Below are 18413 nucleotides of genomic sequence, written 5' to 3'. Positions count from 1 at the left end.
ATTAATTATCCACATGATCAACATCGTACTCACCGTCATCATAGTCTTCTTCTTCATCTGAGGTGTTGTTATTGTAGTCAGAGCTGGAGTCGTCATCCAGGCTGTCGGCTCCACCGTGGAAGTCTGCCCGGCCATGGTAATCTTGGTCATGTTTATGTTCTGGCGTGGAGGGTGTTGCTGGCCGCTGGTCCTGTTGTTCTGCATCTGCTTGGGTGCTGTACCTCTTCACTTCAACATCTGCAGGTACATCTACTTCAGGATGCTTGTGACTCAGGTCTTGAGACTTGGGAGAAGAATATTGTGCCTTACAGGAACGGGGGAGGGGTTTCGGTTCATGTGACTCTTTTGGGTAGCGAACTGGACGTTGCCGAGGAGGGAGGGCTTTCCGATCACATGACTCTGTAGGATGTGGGGTGGGACAGGAGGCGGGGCCTGGAGCAGCCATAATGTTTCCTCCGCTAGTCCCCGGCCTCTTCCTATGAGCCATGACTGGCTGCTTACAGGCCATGCATTGTTATTGGTTTGATCCTAGGAGACAGATACAGACACAGTGTTAGAGCAACTTCAAATAGGACTGTTAATCCACCCATGAAAGTGCATACACAAGAGTGGAATATACTACAATAAAATAGATAAAACATAATGTTTAAGGCTAAAGATGGTAAGCGTTGGAGCTTTTAAGACGAGTGCCAGTGTTTCAGCAGAACAAGATAATGTATACACACATCAAAATGGAAAATCTGCTCACAGCAGAAACCCCTTGAAAACACAACATAGTCCTCCATTTATCTTGTTCTGCACTCTGCATACAGCTGCAACACATTTTCAGCGCCTGAGAAACCAATCTACTGTAATTGAACACGGCAGTGTCTGTTTCACATTCAGAGGACCTCTTTTGTGTGTATTTAGCACAACTTTGGCTTCAAATACAGTGGGCTCAATATATCACTCGGACTCAGCTTTAGAACAATAGACACAAAGACCAGCGCCGTTCTAAGCATACCGCCTTCACATAAACCTAACGGGACACTTCCAGAGAAACAATCAATAGTTTAATCAACGTCACTTCCACATCGGTGCTGCACATGTGCCCTAATTATATTAGTCTTGATGGCAGAAGTCAAGACTTCCTGATCCTTTAGTAGCTTGCTGGCTGAGAATGGTCAACCATGGAGACAAAAACCTGGTTAAGAAGTGCAGGTGAGAAGACAAGCAAGTAGCCTGATATGTTGCACAAGACTAAAAAACCCAAATGTACACGTATGTCTAAAAACATTATGAAGTTGAATCTCTACACACGTGATTGGGATGTGATTATTGTGATAAAACAAATGCATAATTTTACCATCAATAACTAAACTAACAAAATCATGGCGAGTCTTTTAAAAGTTACATAATCCAGTTAGATAACCCACAAGGCTTTGTAGCATTGTTATATTAATATTTGGAGCAACAAAGCAAAGGCGCAACAGTGAACAGGTAGATGTAAAGAATTTTAGGCTTAAACATGCAAGCCAGCATAAACACACACAAACCTACAGATCCCAGGATGAGTGCCATAAGTGCACTTTACTATTAGTCGTACTGTATTTTAACAACCAACTACACAAAGTACTTTTCTTTCTGTCAAGCATGCCCTGTCATCCTTTTTGTTGCCATCCCCACTCTGTTGTGCCATCCAGTTGCCATGAACAACTGCCCTCGAGGGGGGTGTTGTTGCTGCTTCCCCCCCTTTTTTTTCCACTTTACCATGAATACATTTCCCATCACCAGAGATTACACTGGTTAATTAGCTCTGCACAACCTGGCACAAACACATCCCCTCTAAAACACAACCGTGGAAATACAGAAAGGAGAATAAACAGAGACACATATGCACAGTTAGTTATTCTACAGGTAGCCAAGTCAGAGGACAAACATTACATGTGCACAGAGGGCACATGCGGCTGTCTAAACATACATGTTATAAATAAATCTGAGCACGTCCATGGAGGTTACTGATCACACAGTGTTTGTAAATGCACACACATACACATGGATACACATGTTATGTACGCCTGATCAAATAAAGCAACATGTACATATAATGAAGCAAATTTGTTCATTATTTAAAACAGCACATGGTGTTGCATTACAAGGTGTTAACTTAATGACTAAAAATCGACCTCAGTTTGTTAACATTTAGGAAACCGTTCACTAACTGCATCTCTTACCTGAGGTCCTGAGCTTGGATGTGGGATACAATAAGACTGGGATCTGCTGGAACAACGGCCCCATCCTCCCTCCCTCCCTCCCATCTCTCCTCCCTTCCCCCACCAGCTGCTACACAGCATGCACCTCCCTGACTCCACCCTCCTTCTTCCTCCACATTACATCCCAGCATCCTCCTGCAAAGACCCAGCCCCTCCAGAGCTGGGAGTCAGGATTGGTAACTATTGGTAACTGCATCCCTTAGGGACCGATACCCCCTGACCTTCTCTTTGTTGGCATCCTACATTCAAAAGCCTTGTTTTTGGGCTGTTATTGTCCGACTGTTGCCGTATTTGTGTTTAATTATCATGTTTTTGATTCAAGTAATATTTTTCCAGAGTGCCATTACAACTGCTGTGTGAATTTAGACATCCTATAAGTCCCACGCCAGGTGGCTTTTCCCAAGTCTGCTTTGTCTGGCATGTATTTAGGATGTGACTGTGTTTATTGAATTTGCATTCATTTATACATCAACAGGGGATTTATCCCACCTGTTCAGTAACATTAGGACGGACTTAGAATGAACATTCAACAGTACAAGTATGCTCATACACACAGTATGTGTCTACATGTCACGCGGTTAGTGTATAATGGCACTTTTATGACCCTTTAGTTCTGTTTGACCGTTTACCAAAGATCCATATCCCCCACTTTAACTTCATGAATACAATCACCAACTCCAAATAAATTATACATTTCTTTTGACATTTTGGAGATTTCTTTTTGCATTTTAAGTCACAAAGATCCCTGTACAAACACTGCATTCTTTATGCATTTATTATCATGTTTCGTTTGCCATTACGTGCAGAATCCTGAATTATTATTAAATGGAGCCTGCTGCTCAACAAAATACATGCTCATTTGCACGTCCTCGGTTTCTTTTTTTTGTTTTATTGCCAAAAAAACATATTAATATCAGTTAAGGGACATGGTGATTAAAAGGAACACGACATGTCTCCTGGACCTGATGCTCTAAGTCAACATTTGGCAGTCAGGCTCCATAGGTGGCCACACAGGTGGCTCTAGTCATCTATGGACAGGAACTGTTGATGCTGAGTAGCGCGGTGGGGGGGCAGTTGTGAGGGAGATCTGCTTCATTGAATCACTGAAGTCCCTTATTGCGGTGCAGTTTCTCTGCATTTTCTATTCTTCTTTGATGAGCAAAATATCACAAGGTGATTAAGGGAGAAAAAGTGAAAACCTGACAGTGCCATTTGCAATTATTTTACATATTCTCAATCTCAAACTGAGGACATTGCTATGACATGGTAAGCATTTTAAACTCTTCCACTAGGACGCCCCTTCTTTCACAACTCTAATACAACAAAATAAGACCTTGGGAAGAGGATATGTTCGTATATTGTTCTGGCTTCTCCCTACAAAAAAAAAATCAAAATTGTCCAGGTGCGTTTAAAAGACTGCAAACCAGCTAGTCTCTTCAGGACAGGTTGTTTCTCTGCCTAACGTATGCATGAACATATTCCAACCCCATGAGAACCTCAATAGAAGCAGTGGCTAAAGAACACACACACACACACACACAAACACACCAGCAGTAACAGCAGCCTGCAGTATATCAATTGTCTGTTTTAAGCAGCAGCTGGGCACCACTTGTGCAGAGCTGTCTCCACGTTCAGACCTCTTCATGTCTGCCACAAAACAGATAAAGCTTTAAATTACCCTCAGACCCTGTTTTGGCAGACGCATGTCTTAATCATGTGTGTTTGCGTGAACCCGTGTATGAAGAGGTAAAAGAAGGGCCGACGAGAGCACAGAGGGTGAGAGAAGCAGTCCGAAGGCAGCAGATGGCTTAGTCAGAGTGAGGGTCTCGGGAATACTAATGTCTCTCTGTCTTGACTTCTAAGATACAACCTCTGCTCACACCAGAGAATTAGACAGTCAGGCTTCAACAGGGAAGAGACGAGACAGGACGGAGTGTGAAAGAACCATGAAGAGAGAAGATCATCAGGCAAACTGTAACATGATTATTGTAGTCTGTAAATGGAGCAGGACAGAAATAAGGATCTCTAGTGATTCCATTAGCCTATGAATGAACAAATCCTCTTAGGGTGTGGGAAAGTAAGGATCAAAATCACTGAGGTATTAAAAGTTGAGATGAAATTAAAATGCCTTTCACTCTTTTGGATCACATCCCCGGTCATATTGCTCAATTATGTAAATTGTGTTTTGTTTTGTTTTAAAATTGGATTTATGTAAAGATTAGTCTGATGCATTGCACAGTTCATTGCATAAACATCAATTAGATAATTGGAGTGTATACATTTGCATAGTGATAGATAAATATCATAACATCTACTTTATTGTGAAATGCATTTCAATCATATAGCCCCACCTAAGCTTTTTAGTCACTGGTAGAACTTTGCATCTTTTTTTCCGTGAGATAAAGCATGATAATACATGTCACAAGTTTGACATCCTGTTCTTGACATAGATGGACAAAAAGTAAGTGTAGTTTGGTTGAACAGTTCCTTCTGAAATAAAAAATCTTGTTCAAAATGTAACCAGAGAAGGAGTTGAATGAATTATTTAGCTAAGTAGATTTCACAAGAAGTGGGGTCCATTTTGCAGGATGGTAGACTTAAGAAACACTGCTATCAGTTGAACCATTGAAGCCTTAGTCTCCATAGCTAACTGCAGTATAATGATACCTTTGGTATTACTGAAGGTAAACTGATTCTGCTGCTTTGACAGAATCAGACAACACTGATGGCCAAACCATATTTTGCATGCTTAATCACAATATAAAATGGTTATCTGGTTATCACAAACAAGTATTTTCTCTGCTTAACCAGACATTTAAAAGCAGCTACTTCTGAGAAATGCCCAAGGGGAATAGAAAGAAAAGAACATTTGTAGGCTCTGCTCTAAAGGTCGTGAGGATTCAAGTCAATCTATTTTGTTATTTTAAAATGGTTCCTTATAAAATTGGTCTGATAAGCATAAAAACAAGCACAAAGTATGTTCATAATTCTGGCTTGACAATACAATGCTACTGTGACTGCAAAACTAGCTGGTATGTAACTGTTGACATTAAATACATTCACCTTAGTGTGTGTGGGTGCCTGTTTGTGCCCATACTGTGGTCTAAATGCAGCTTGCAGTTCATTTTTCACAATGAAAGGAAAAATGAGAACCATCTGGCGAATATAAAGTTAAAAGCAGACAAACCTCGATGGAATATGGAGGAGTTCACTGAGTTCCCAGAGAGGAAGTGAGAATGGAGAGAAATAATCTTCTCTATTTTCTATTTTTTATAAGATGGAGACCTGGCAACCTGCTGCTATTCAGCACAGAGGAAATTGCTGTTTAAATTGAAGAGTGATTTCTGCTTCTGCTCTCTCCCTCTTTTGCACAAACGGACACAAAGATTTGCAGAGAAATACAGTTGTGTGAAAAAGTGTTTGCCCCCTTCCTGATTTCTTATTTTTTTGCATGTTTGTCACACTTAAATGTTTCAGATCATCAAACAAATTTAAATATTAGACAAAGATAACACAAGTAAACACAAAATGCAGTTTTTAAATGGTTTTTATTATTAAGGGGGAAAAAAAATCCAAACCTACATGGCCCTGTGTGAAAAAGTGATTGCCCCCCTGTTAAAACATAAATTAACTGTGGTTTATCACATCTTTGGAAAGCTGAGTTCAATTTCTCTAGCCACACCCAGGCCTGATTACTGCCACACCTGTTCTCAATCAAGAAGTCACTTAAATAGGACCTGCCTGACAAAGTGAGGTAGACCAAAAGATCCTCAAAAGCTAGACATTATGCTGCGATCCAAAGAAATTCAGGAACAAATGAGAAACAAAGTAATTGAGATCTATCAGTCTGGAAAAGGTTACAAAGCCATTTCTAAAGCTTTGGGACTCCAGCGAACCACAGTGAGAGCCATTATCCACAAATGGCGAAAAACATGGAACAGTGGTGAACCTTCCCAGGAGTGGCCAGCTGACCAAAATTACCCCAAGAGCGCAGCGACGGCTCATCCAAGAGGTCACAAAAGACCCCAGAATGTAATGGAGGAGATTTCCATCTAAACCACATTTAATTAGGGGCAAAATAAATTTACCCATTCTTTGTGGTTGATAGAAATTCATGGGATACGTCATATTAGCATTGAATGGTGTAAGTCACTAAACAAGGTCTTCAAAAGTGTCACCAATGCAGAAGTGTCTTAAGCTTGCATTATCTATACTGACCAGCAGGGGGTGACTCCTCCGGTTGCAAAAATAAGTCTGATTCTATCGAAGTCTATGAGAAAATGACCCTACTTCTCACTTGAATTATTCCCTCAGTTAACATTGTAAACAATTTATGGAGTTTATGGTCTCACTTGCTAGTTTCAAGTCTTCTTCAATACAGCACGATGTTCATTTAGTAAATTATGGTCCAGTTTAGAGTGAAATAGACTAAAAAGCGGAGTATGCTTTAGGGCGGGCTTACTGTGATTGACAGGTGGCTGCCACTACCAGAGCCGTATAAGGCGTCTCTACGTCCCTCCTGCGCATTCCAAATATGGTAACTTCCGCTGATTGGTTGCGGAAAAACCAACATGGCGACAGCCGTAATCCAAGATGGCCTCGGCGAAATCGCGGAACTCGAGGCTCAAAAAAACGGCAGTCCACAAACCAATGGGTGACGTCAAGATGCCTGCGTCCACTTCTTATATACAGTCTATGCTGCAACCCGAGGCATGCTGGGATAGCCTCCAGACCCTTGGCTCTATAACAAAATGATGTTGTCAGCATCTACTTTAAGTATCTCTTATATTATTTAAAATGTATTTTTTGAAGCCAAAAAGATCAAAGCATCTGAGATATCTGCATTTAGACTTAAAAATACATATTTTTCTTATAAAATACATATTTTCCTTATATTAATTAAGCTGTTTTTGCTAATTGATTTGTCTGTGGTTGATGGTTTGATGCCTGAATTTATCTCCTCGAGGCCATATCGTGTACAGTGGGAAAAAAAGGATTATTTCCTGTGAATCAGACTGATTTCTGTTTATATCAAGATATGACACCAAATCGAAATCAGCCTTTGAGCCCAATGATTGGGACCACAAAAAAGTAACTGAAACGGTATGGAGCCTCAACACAAAGCAATACATGTTTGATTCACTGTATTCATCCTGGAAGGAGAAAATATTCTTTCAATCTATGGTAGAAGTAACGGAAAAGAAGCAAGCTTCTTCCCTTTTAACTGGGAGTCAACGATTAACCACTGCAGCCATCCTACCTTCTCTTATACAAGTGGCAGCAGAACTGCAATACACCCACTTCCTAATGTATCATCTTGATACTATTTTTCCAAAGACCATCTGCTTTAAGTTTTCACAGACAGCATTATGGGGAGAACTTTCTGAGACACTCAGTAATCCACGGAATAATCTCCACTGCCCTTCATAAAGCAGCCACCCGTCATCTTTATTGGGGTCAGCTACGATTAAACGATCTTGTAAACATTTAACTGTATAACATTTAACTACCCTTACAGCATTTCCACATTGTTAAACATGTGTTGATGAATCGCGTAATAACCCGATTGTGCTTGAGTTGTGCTGCTTGTAAATAAAGAATAAAAGGCTCTATCAGAAAGAGACGGAGCGAGAAAATGAGTTTCCTCTCAGCTGTCTCATTGAGATTCAGCGTTTGTTCTCCTTACAGCCTCCCACTCGCTTCAGGACCACGACGACAAGAGCCAAGCGGGAAACAGGAAGAGAAGGAAAGCAGAGACTTGGTGAGCATCGGGAATGGCAAAAGGACCACAGAACGCGGCACTTGCTCCCCCGCCATTCTGTCTGCCAATGTCCATCTCACCACTTCAAGCACAACACGCCACAGACACGCCCCCCTCCTCCTTCACCCGTGACTGTTACCATAGCTACTCTTTGTTTTAACAGCGCAGTCTGTCAGAGGAGAACTGTCTCAACCAATCGTCAAAGTAATCCCTTTTACAGAAGACATGCACATTGTTCAAACCGATACAGCCTTTTGTACAGGAACACAAGAAGAGGCACAAGAAATAGCAACACCTTTGGTGCGTGCAGTGTGCAGTAAATTCGCCCCCAATCAACAAATGAAAGCAGAGTGAATACACCAGATGGATATTTTTCCTTTTACGTGGCCCTGCATCAGAGGACCACATTGTCTAGGTTCAAGAAGACGAGCAACAAGCCTCAACGCAGATTCATGGTGGTGTAAAACAGTGACAAAGGCTACAGGAGAGACCTTCACCAGAACAAGGGAGAAATTGATTATCGTCACTGCAAACAAAAGGGGCACACAAGTCTGGATCTTAAAGACAATATCAACATTAAGGTCGTGAAGAAAGAAAAGCATAGCTTTCCTGATGTTTGCTGTTAGCCAAGCTAGCGGCATGGTTCTAGGGATGGCCATGATAGTCAATCCACTACTTTGGGTCAGACTGAAATATCTTCACAACAGTTGGGTGGATTGCATTTTACGGACATTTATGGTACCCAGAAGACGAAGCCGAGTGAATCTGATGATCCACCATGAGGTGAAAGATATTGCCAAATTGTATCACATTTGCATGACCAAAAACCAAAAAGTGAAGAATGTTTGTGCACTTCCGCTGGCTGTAGACTGATGTGGTGTTTCAAGTCAAGATGCAAGGCAAATGTTTTTGACAAGTTGGCCTTGGAGTAAACAAAGTAATCAAACTTATCAGCTAAATACATTTTAGTAATTCTCACAAAATGTACAGCAGCAGGAGAAGAATATACATTTTGCCTTTTTAAGACTTGTTGCATGCAACCACTAAATGCACCTGAGCAAACTACCAACCAGGTTAACTCTGAGGCTGGCCAGGTGGCACTCGGGGGCTAGGTTGGCCTACATTTTAAGCAGGAACATGAAACACTCTCTAAAGTTTGCCTGGCAACAAGCCCAGCTTGCAGGGAGCTAAACACAGCTAAATGACCCCAGTGGGAGACAGATACTGGGGCAATTTCACAGGGTTTAATTGAAGCTGTCAACAGGGTTTGGTTACTGATGAGAGGGAAAGAGAGAGACAGACAGACAGATAAAAAGCATTAAGTCATTCTAATGTGTGAAAATTGTGAACTTGGGGAAAAAACAGTAAGAGCAGCCTTGACACCCCCCATTCATTGTTGTGAACTGCCACCACTGCACACACGCTAGCAGCAGGGAAAATATTTTTGTTTTGGATTTAATGAGAAATCCTCCCACACCACTCTTCCCCAACCGGGCGGAAATCTGACAGCAAAATAAATGTGTATTAATCTAAAAGCCAAATATAAAATGAGGGAAATAATAAAGATGATGGAGATGCTGCTAATTAAGAATTATGTTTGTTTGTTCTTTCTGCTGATACAACATGAAAGGAAAGCATGTAAGATAGAAAAAATATATACGCTATTTATTTTAGTTTGAAAGGGGATTAGTTATGTTTTGTGTGGATCCTGACAGAAACCGGACAGAGAGAATACATCTCAGGAAATGAGAAGCGAGATTGAAAATTGATCTGAAAAGCAAAACAGTACATTTTCTTAAACCTTTTTTTTCTCATTGGTAATTTAAATAATCAGAATAAATTACGTTATGATCCAAGTTTTAATTAGAAAAAGAGATATTTGTGTAAAGTCTTTTGTTTTTACACTTAGGTTGACTTTAGGTTAGGGTCTTTAGAACAGCGGACAGAACGAGCTACAGGTCTGATTAGTTTATGTTTTCTGCAATAAAATTTGCTGCAAACAGTCAATCTTACTTTTGAACAACAGGCTGTTTTACTACTTCAGCCAACAATGATAACACAGATTTTGACAAATGAAACACCTTTTTACCATTTAACATTTAAAATCGTTGGCTTCTTTTGATAGATGAAAAAAGAAAATACACATTAGCAATACATCAATATCAGTGTTGGTGCAAAAACTCTGGTATCATGTCCTGTATCCAGGTTTTTGTATTCACTGAAAATATGAAGAGGACTTTTGGCTCTCACTTAGCATTAGTTCCAACCCCTGAATGAGTGAAACCATATAAAGAAAGATATACACTACATGGACCTCTGCAAACAGCCGTGGAGCAGAAAGGGCAATATACACTGAACAGTCATTCCTCCTGAATGGTCACTCAAAGTCTGGAAAGATGAAGGTGAGAATTGCTCCCGAATGACACAATGGTCCACCTGGTGCTCAGTTAGAGGTCTTTCACGGCTCTGCTGTTATCGTTCCCTATCCAGAAACAGCTCCCTCCTCGGGCCTCTAATCCTCGTTCTTTGTCAACTTTCAATCAGCAGCAGCTATTTCACATTTTAACCTCCACGAGGTCCTTTCAAAGCAGAACAACGGCAACGGCTTGGAACTGCTGCGTCAGGTGACTTCTTGTTAATGACTGGCATTATGGACGTTCATAATTACATTTACAGACCGGACAATACGCCGCAGTATCAACTCTATTCTCCAAGAGGCAGCTCAGATATCCCACCACGGCAAAAAACAGCGTGTACTTCTACTCCCACAAGGCTGTCTTCCGCATTGACAGAATCCTGAGAAAAATGCTAATAATATTCATGGGATGTGGTGATGGTCATTGTATTCAGTGACAGCACAGAACAGAGCAAGCAATATTGGGCCAGGGAAATATCCCCTTATCTTATTTGAGGGACAGACGGGCTGAGCGGCAACGGCCGGGCCCGCTAATGCAGTTTGGTGGCATGCACATGAAATAACTTCTGGGTCCAGTCAATCAAACAGCCCCTTAGGGAAAACGGGAGAAAAATATTCATCGGCATTCACATCACAAGAAGGAATACAAACACACATACTATAGTGCACACTCAATCAGCGTTAGACTCCCTTTTTCCTCATCGATACATGCTTAGGGTACATGAGATTAAAATGCCTTGGAAACACCACAACAAAGTCTTGATTCTAATTAACTGTTAACTGAAAACGAAGCTAGGGCGCTCAATTCTCCCATGTGTCAACGATTGCTTCTGAGGAACACAACGGGGTTGAATCGTTTTACCGTTCTTTGCTCTGCAGTGGTGCGACGTGATAGCCCAACCTGCACACGTCTGCACGTGCTGAAACGGACCATGAGAGCATGCAGGCGCCACAGTTTTGTGTGTGCTTTTGTTTGGTTTCAGTATCGCTGCTGGCCAGCTGACAGAGCCGAGGGCTAATCACGCACACAGGCGCCTGCACGGCCACACAAGAGGAGCAGCACCGCTCCTGACAAGAACAAAAAGATAGGCAGACACAAAGAGGCTTGCTTTTGATCGTTAGTCCAGTCCCCATGTTGCAAGGACATCCGTGTGCGCGTATTTAGGCCTGTATGATAACAGTTGACACCGTTAGCTCTAATATGTTGCATCTGTCTTCTTGTGGTGTGTGTATACGTGTGTGTGTGTGTATACGTGTGTGAAATTGTCACATCAATCCTCCTGAAGCAGTGGCAGGTTCAGGTGGGGGTGTCACACCTCCCAGCATCCTTGATGCTTTACTGAACCCAGGGGAAACACACCGAGTCGGACTGGAAGATTGAAATCTGCCCACTACACTCACACACAAACACATAACACATGCCCCCATGTCCCAAAAGCAGCTCTGTAGGTTTCCGTATTCCCCAGCAACTGTTCTGTTATACATTCAAATGTCAAAACAATATCTATTCATGTGTGTTGCATAATCTACAAAAGGCTGCTTTCCTTTTTAAGTGCATTTACATTTGAGAGACAGAAAAGTCATTTGGGAGTTTCTTCATATCAACTAAAAAGCTATGCTAATGATGTTGGGGAATCTTTTCAGATGTGGAAGCGTGGAGAAAGCAAGGAGACAATCACAGCAGCAAGAGCAGTTTGACAGAGGAGGCAGGTCTGCTTTGTAATAATGTATGATTCAAAGCTATTTTAGGATTGCATATTTCTAAACCTAGATTTCTGTGGGGAAATCTCGCTCACATTGCTCAGTGGAAACTGTGCCAAGCACGACCACAGTAGTCGGTGCCTGGGTTCGGTAAAGAGGCTGGCTCTGGCTCAGCATTATACCTCGACAAGGCGGGAGGAAATGCATCTGCTCGGATTTTGCGTCATCACACTGCGTCAGTGCCGGTTGGCCTGGTTTAAATAGGGAATGTCAAGGCAACACATGCAAGAAACAAAGAGTGGCCCTGATCACAGCCGTCTCTCCCGAGATACCTCTCTGCCGTCTCTCTTCTATCTCAGTGTAAATCCCCAACAAGTTAAAACATAAACCGGATAATACATTCACATCAAATAGGCTGTTATGAAGACGTTGTGATGAAAACTCACTAATATCCCTTGAAAGGGCAAAGTCTTAAAACATTCAGATGAATATATAATGATTTGGGGTTTAGGACTGTATTGTGAAAGAAGACTAAAATAGAGCTATGATGAGGTTCTGAGGTGCAGCAGAGATATTTTATTATCAGTGACTGGGAGACCTGACTGAGGGTCAAATTATTACTTGATTACATTTTGTATTTTGTATACTGATCTGATTGTTTAATGTTGTGTTGTTTGATTGATGTCAAGAGACTGCTAATAGGGCTAAAAAGCTTCTCATTGGCCTATATACGTGCTGTGCAAATATGCTGACGTCTTGGTTTGATACTAGGATCAATTAGATCAAATAGTCTATAAAATGTCACAAAATTGTGAAAAATGTCCAAGTCCAAGCTGATGTCTTCAAATGTCTTTTTTTGTGTCCCAAAGCCCAAAGCTATTCAGTTTATGTTCACATAAAACAAAAAAGTAGCAAATCCTCACAAATGGGAAGATGGAACAGAGATTGTTTGGCTTTTTTTTCCGCTTCAAAGTCAAAATGACTTAAATGACTAATTGTTGCAATTGTTGTTTTCTGTAAACAGGGTTAGGCAGGAATGCACAGTATTACAGAAGAGAAGATGAGACCAATGCTACAGAGATGTGCAGCAGAAACGCAAGGCAGTTGTGTTGTGTGTGCAAATTAGCGTGGAGAAATATCACCAAATTAAAAGAAACAAATTAATCACACATGTCACTGAAGTCACTGGTCTACAGTACTAATAGTATTCACAAGAATGGTATTCATGGTTCCTGCAGTCATAAAAACATAAAATCAGTAAAGGCATAGAAGGGTAGTGGAATATAATATACAAGCAAAACAATATCTTAGCAGGATGGTCAATAAACAGGGCACAACATATTAAATAATATAAAAGTAGACTGCAGGCTGTACAGATTACAAAGGCATAGAACCAGAGATACTATGAAAACACACACAGAAACCGTAGATGTGTCTTCAGGAGTTGAACGCTTGGTCTAACAGTTATGAAGCCAAAGCACACAAGCTTTCATGCTCCCAAGTTTATGAAATGACAACAATATGCAGCAAAAAGGTCATTAAATAATTAAAGTGAAAACCAACACCGTTGACACTTGACATTCCTTTATCTACTTCACATCCGTCATTAGAACAAAAATAATTTGCTTTGCAGCTCAAACAACAGAGAAACTGTTGAAAACACATCTATATTTTATTTACCTAACGTTATACCTCACCTGATAGAGGGTGTCATATGTTGTACAGACTCTCACACACACTTTTGGGCTGTGTAAACAAAATTGACTTGAGTTGAAAAGATATTATTATCCCAAAGGTATCAAACAAATATAAAATGTCAATGTAAATGTGGGATTATGCTTTCACTGACGATGTTTATGTTCCATCAGTGTGTACAAAATGGCTCATTGAGAGAACTGTCATGCTTGTATTTATTTTAAGAAAGGTCAGATCTGAGGAGACATAAATCAATGTCAAAGATGACAGCTTGTAGATACATTGCCTCAGTCATTTCACAGTGATGTGCTGAGTACTAATTTCACTCTCCCTTGGCATGCAGCCAAGGATCATAACAAGGAGACAGCAAGGACAGAGAAGGTTTGACGGGGCTCAACAGGACTGGCTGACCAAACACAGCCAACAGCAGCACTCATCCCATGACGACAGAAATCTGGATTAATGCAGCTCTCATTTGAATCCCCTTACATCACATCACTCTGTATCTGGTCTCTCCACTCTGCTTTAAAACTAAAACCATGGACCTTTCCCTCATTTAGTCCCTATAGTATTAAGGGGCAGCATATAGGCCTTGTGGATAAAAAGGGCTGCCCTGACAACTCTGCACACGACACTGAATCATGACAGGTCCTAGAGGTGGAACGGACCGGAGTTGATCCATGATCCGAACGCTGTTTTTTGTCGAGAAACTTGAATAAATCGAGTTGTTTCGAAGATGTTTTCACAGCGATATATAAAATAGAAACTTGGGAGGGAAAATCTTTTATTTCCTAATAATTTGAATTGTGCGTGTGTATGCAAATAACCACTGTAGATGACTATAACTAAATAAAAGCAAAAGATAAGAGCTGCTGAAATGATTTTTAGGGACGTTGGTGAAACTAAAGTCTGAAGCCTTGTATACGATGACAACAAAGCAACAAAAACGATCTGTACTGGCCGACATGGCTCGTCAAATGATTAGCAATCTGTAACCGGGCCATCTCTTAAAGTTACACTTGCTCCTTTTTTTTTCTGCTGATCCGATCTGACACTCAAAACGCTGATGCGATGACGCTGATGCTGAACCCTGAGTTTTGTGATCCGTTGCACCCTGAACAGGTGCTGATTCAATGTTTGGTATTTGACCCTGCACTCTGACCTTCTCTACCGACATACAGGCGTTACACAACAACTTCGAGCCGGTTGCCCGTAGTCATCGCTGCCTGTTTGTGAGCCTGAATGAAGTCTGTTTTTTACGACGCCTTACTGCCCATTAGTGTCTATACGGGGGTTAGTCAACTGTGAGTTGTATTCATTCTATCACACAATACAGCAGTGGAAATGCTGTAGTAAAAATGACGGTAGGAAACCACATGCAGTTTATTGTGTTTTTTCTAGTGTGTGTTTTACATATTCAGGAAGGATTTGGGCAGCCGATTGTTTTCTGGTCATGTGTGATGGTTCTAGGGTATTGGTATTACAGAGAAGAGCAATTTCAAATTCATTCATTCAGATTATATCAGTATAAATCGCTGCACTTTAGCTGAGCTACACACTGCGGCGGGTGACTGCTATCTGAGCAGGGGATGAGAGACGACCTGCTTGGGGGAAAATGTATCTTTTTTTGTTACAGCTTTCTCAGAAGACCTCATACATTTATGGCCACCTCGTATATTTTGTGCCGGAGGGCTGGCAAATTTGATTAACCTCCAATAAGCAGAAGAATGTTCATGCTATTTTATGAAGCAGACACAGGCACACGTTCATATTGTGCATACACACAAACTACTGTGGATTCTTTTATGTTTTCAGATAATTGCAATCCCTAGGAAGAGCAGAAGAAAGGAGAAGAGAGGGAAAACACAGACGATTCCTCACAAAGTTAACAGCATATGTGATGACAGATGTGACCGACTTCATAGCGTGGTATCAAATTCCACCGTGATTTAGGGGTTAGTTATCAGTACATTCACAGTGTGGTATCACAGAACTAGTGAACACATTGATGGAGCCTCTCTGGCTTTTGATGATTTATAACAAATTACGGGTCTGCCAGATTTTTTTTGTCCTTCTCTTCATCTTCAAAGGATTTAATCAGAATAAGTGAAGCATAGCAGCTGGCAGACTGAGCACACACCACTGCACTGGCTGACTCAAATTCCAAATGCAGCCATCCAAAAAACTAGACTGCCGCTAAAGTTCCCCGTCTGACACCAAACAGCCATGGATTTACCATATCAGTGGCATGCAGATGGATGGAGACCTATTCTGAAGCTGTTTACGGACCTACTCAAGAGTGAGTGTGGCTGTGAGGCTTATGTCAGTGATCTGGTCTTGGTGTCCCAGCTCCTTAAAGATCACATTGTGGGTCAAACTCTGAAACCCAAAGCAAACAGCCCAGCTGTGTCCACCTTTAATCCCTTTATAGAAAAAGGATGTGCTCAAAATCAACAGTAAACATGAAATAGGCAGACAACTGGAATGGATGGAAGGCGTCGGTGGATGATGGGCGATGTTCAGGTGACTACACTAACAGAGGCTGTGATACACTGTTGAGTGTCAGGATGATGCGGGGCTCTATTAATTTCTCTCTCTAGGAGGATGGCGCTGTACCAGGGCGGATGAATATTCTAGCAGAATATTAATAAATGATGATAAAGACAGCGTTGAGAGGCTCACAACATGGTGGCTTGCTCAACTGTTGTTTTGTGCGTCCTCTTCCTCCACCCTTGTACAGTACAGTATGTCCTCAGACTGGTTCTCACATGATGCTCTCCCTCCTCCTCCTCCTCCTCCTCCTCCTCCTCCATCGGCACACAAGCTGCCCACTTCCTCATGCTGTCCTCCCTCTCCATTTCACTCCTGACCTCTCACCTTGTGCTTGAGCCGAGTGACGTGGACATGTATCCATCCCGATATTCCAATAATGTGACTGTTGCTTTTTTTCTGAACATATTCACAAATGAGATAACTTTAACTTGGCATTAGTAATGCGGTATAAAGACGGAGCAGGTTCATTCTACTTGGCTAGTTCAACCACTGAATTCAATAACTCAGTGGGTGGTAAATGAAGCGCTGCAAAAATGAACAAATAGTTGTTATGAAGATTCGTGTGGTGTGTTTTTCTCAAGCAGCCTTTGCGAAACACTCCAATGTGCCAGTTAGGAAAGTGTGATATCAATTAATGGGCTTTTAAAAATACTGACATAACTAGTGGAAAGTGTGTGATTTACTTCGTCTAACACCGAGGCTGTCGGCACCGTCAACATGGACTGGTTATTAGCAGAGGATCTCTGTTTTTGCAATGCTCCACCATAGAGATGGATAAGTCAAAACATTACAGACACAAGCTATATACAGCCTTAAACACCAAGAAAAGTAACCTGGTCACCTACCTAAATAAAGCTCCACACAACAAAATATCTTGACCCTTACCTTCCCTATTTCTTACACTCTTTTACTCCTTAGTCTGTCTCCTCATCTCCTCCCTTCTCTGTTTGTTTCTACGCTCCAATGGCATGACTCAGTGGACAGCCGGGCGAGTTAAGGAGCTCACTATAGGGCCCAGAGGCTGCTGTGTCTGTCTGTTCAGCGCCCAGCGACACGTCAAATTGTGCCAATACAAAGAAACAACATTGGACAGTGGTCATACCACCATTACTGCTGTGTAGATTCGCCAAGTCTAAACTGTCTCTGCAATTTGTGAGGCCTTGACTACTCTTCATGTGGCACTGTAAGAATTCCTCCAACACTCTTTCGGTGTACTGCAATAACCTGCCAAGGCACAGCAAAGCCAACTCACTGATATCCGTAGGTAAGCAGAGGCGCTCTACCGTTTGCTCCAGGCGATGACCTAAAACACAAAAAGAAAAAAAGAGTATCAAACTGAGCATCAAACTGACAACCCACATGAAAGACACACAGTTCAGCTAGAAAACTGAGCTTTGATGTCGTACTCCTGCCTGGGTGTGAGGGGCGTCGATGAGGAACGGGATTGTGGGCTCCCGAAGCAGAGTGACGCTGTGCGCAGTTGCTATTCGACTCTGAAATAAGCACTCAAATTCATTTTTCTTTGCACTTGCATCATGCATAACATAGGCTGTCCAAAGCCTGTGCAAACTGTCCTGACATAGATACACACTCACACTATTCAACTACACAAAAATTATACAGAAATAGTATGGGATATCATTTGTTATGAGTAAATAATATAGGCTCAGAAAGAAAGTATTAAACCAATACTTGTACAGTACATATATATACTTTATAATTAAACTTAAGCATGCAACAGTGAGTTTGACATTCAATCTCCTCTAATCAGCACCCAGATCTAGCATATCGAGCTTGAGCTCTGACAGAGCTGAAGTGAGATGTGCTTCAGATCTGACTTCAAACCAAACTCCAACACCAGACTTCTATTGTTTGAAACAGAGGTGTGGCTACATGAGAGTGACTGGCCATTAAAAAGATGAACTTCCAACATCAGCTGTATTCTCACAAACTTTGACAGCAGGGCTTCACCATCTGCCACTAAGCCAAGGCCAAATGTCACATCTCATTCTCACGGCCCCTTGTGTCCCCTTGT

The 18413-nt window shown here is 41.6% G+C and overlaps 1 protein-coding gene across 1 annotated transcript in view; it reads right to left on the bottom strand.

Moving 5' to 3' along the window:
• The window catches only part of apba2b (amyloid beta (A4) precursor protein-binding, family A, member 2b), a 53773-nt gene that overhangs the window by 22866 nt on the left and 12494 nt on the right, over positions 1-18413 (bottom strand). Inside the window, exons 2-3 of the mRNA XM_031846055.1 lie at positions 17631-17681; positions 34-528 (exon numbers count right to left, since the gene is read on the bottom strand). Coding sequence (XP_031701915.1) covers positions 34-508 — 475 coding nt within the window. The 5' untranslated portion in view covers positions 509-528; positions 17631-17681. The remainder of the gene's footprint in view (positions 1-33; positions 529-17630; positions 17682-18413) is intronic.

This window comes from Anarrhichthys ocellatus, unplaced genomic scaffold (genome assembly GCF_004355925.1).
Source record: "Anarrhichthys ocellatus isolate YVR2014 unplaced genomic scaffold, GSC_Weel_1.0 scaffold6, whole genome shotgun sequence".
NCBI classification, from domain to species: domain Eukaryota; kingdom Metazoa; phylum Chordata; class Actinopteri; order Perciformes; family Anarhichadidae; genus Anarrhichthys; species Anarrhichthys ocellatus.
The sequence above is the reverse complement of the archived record's forward strand: the minus strand, read 5'-3'. Positions and strand labels throughout refer to the sequence as shown.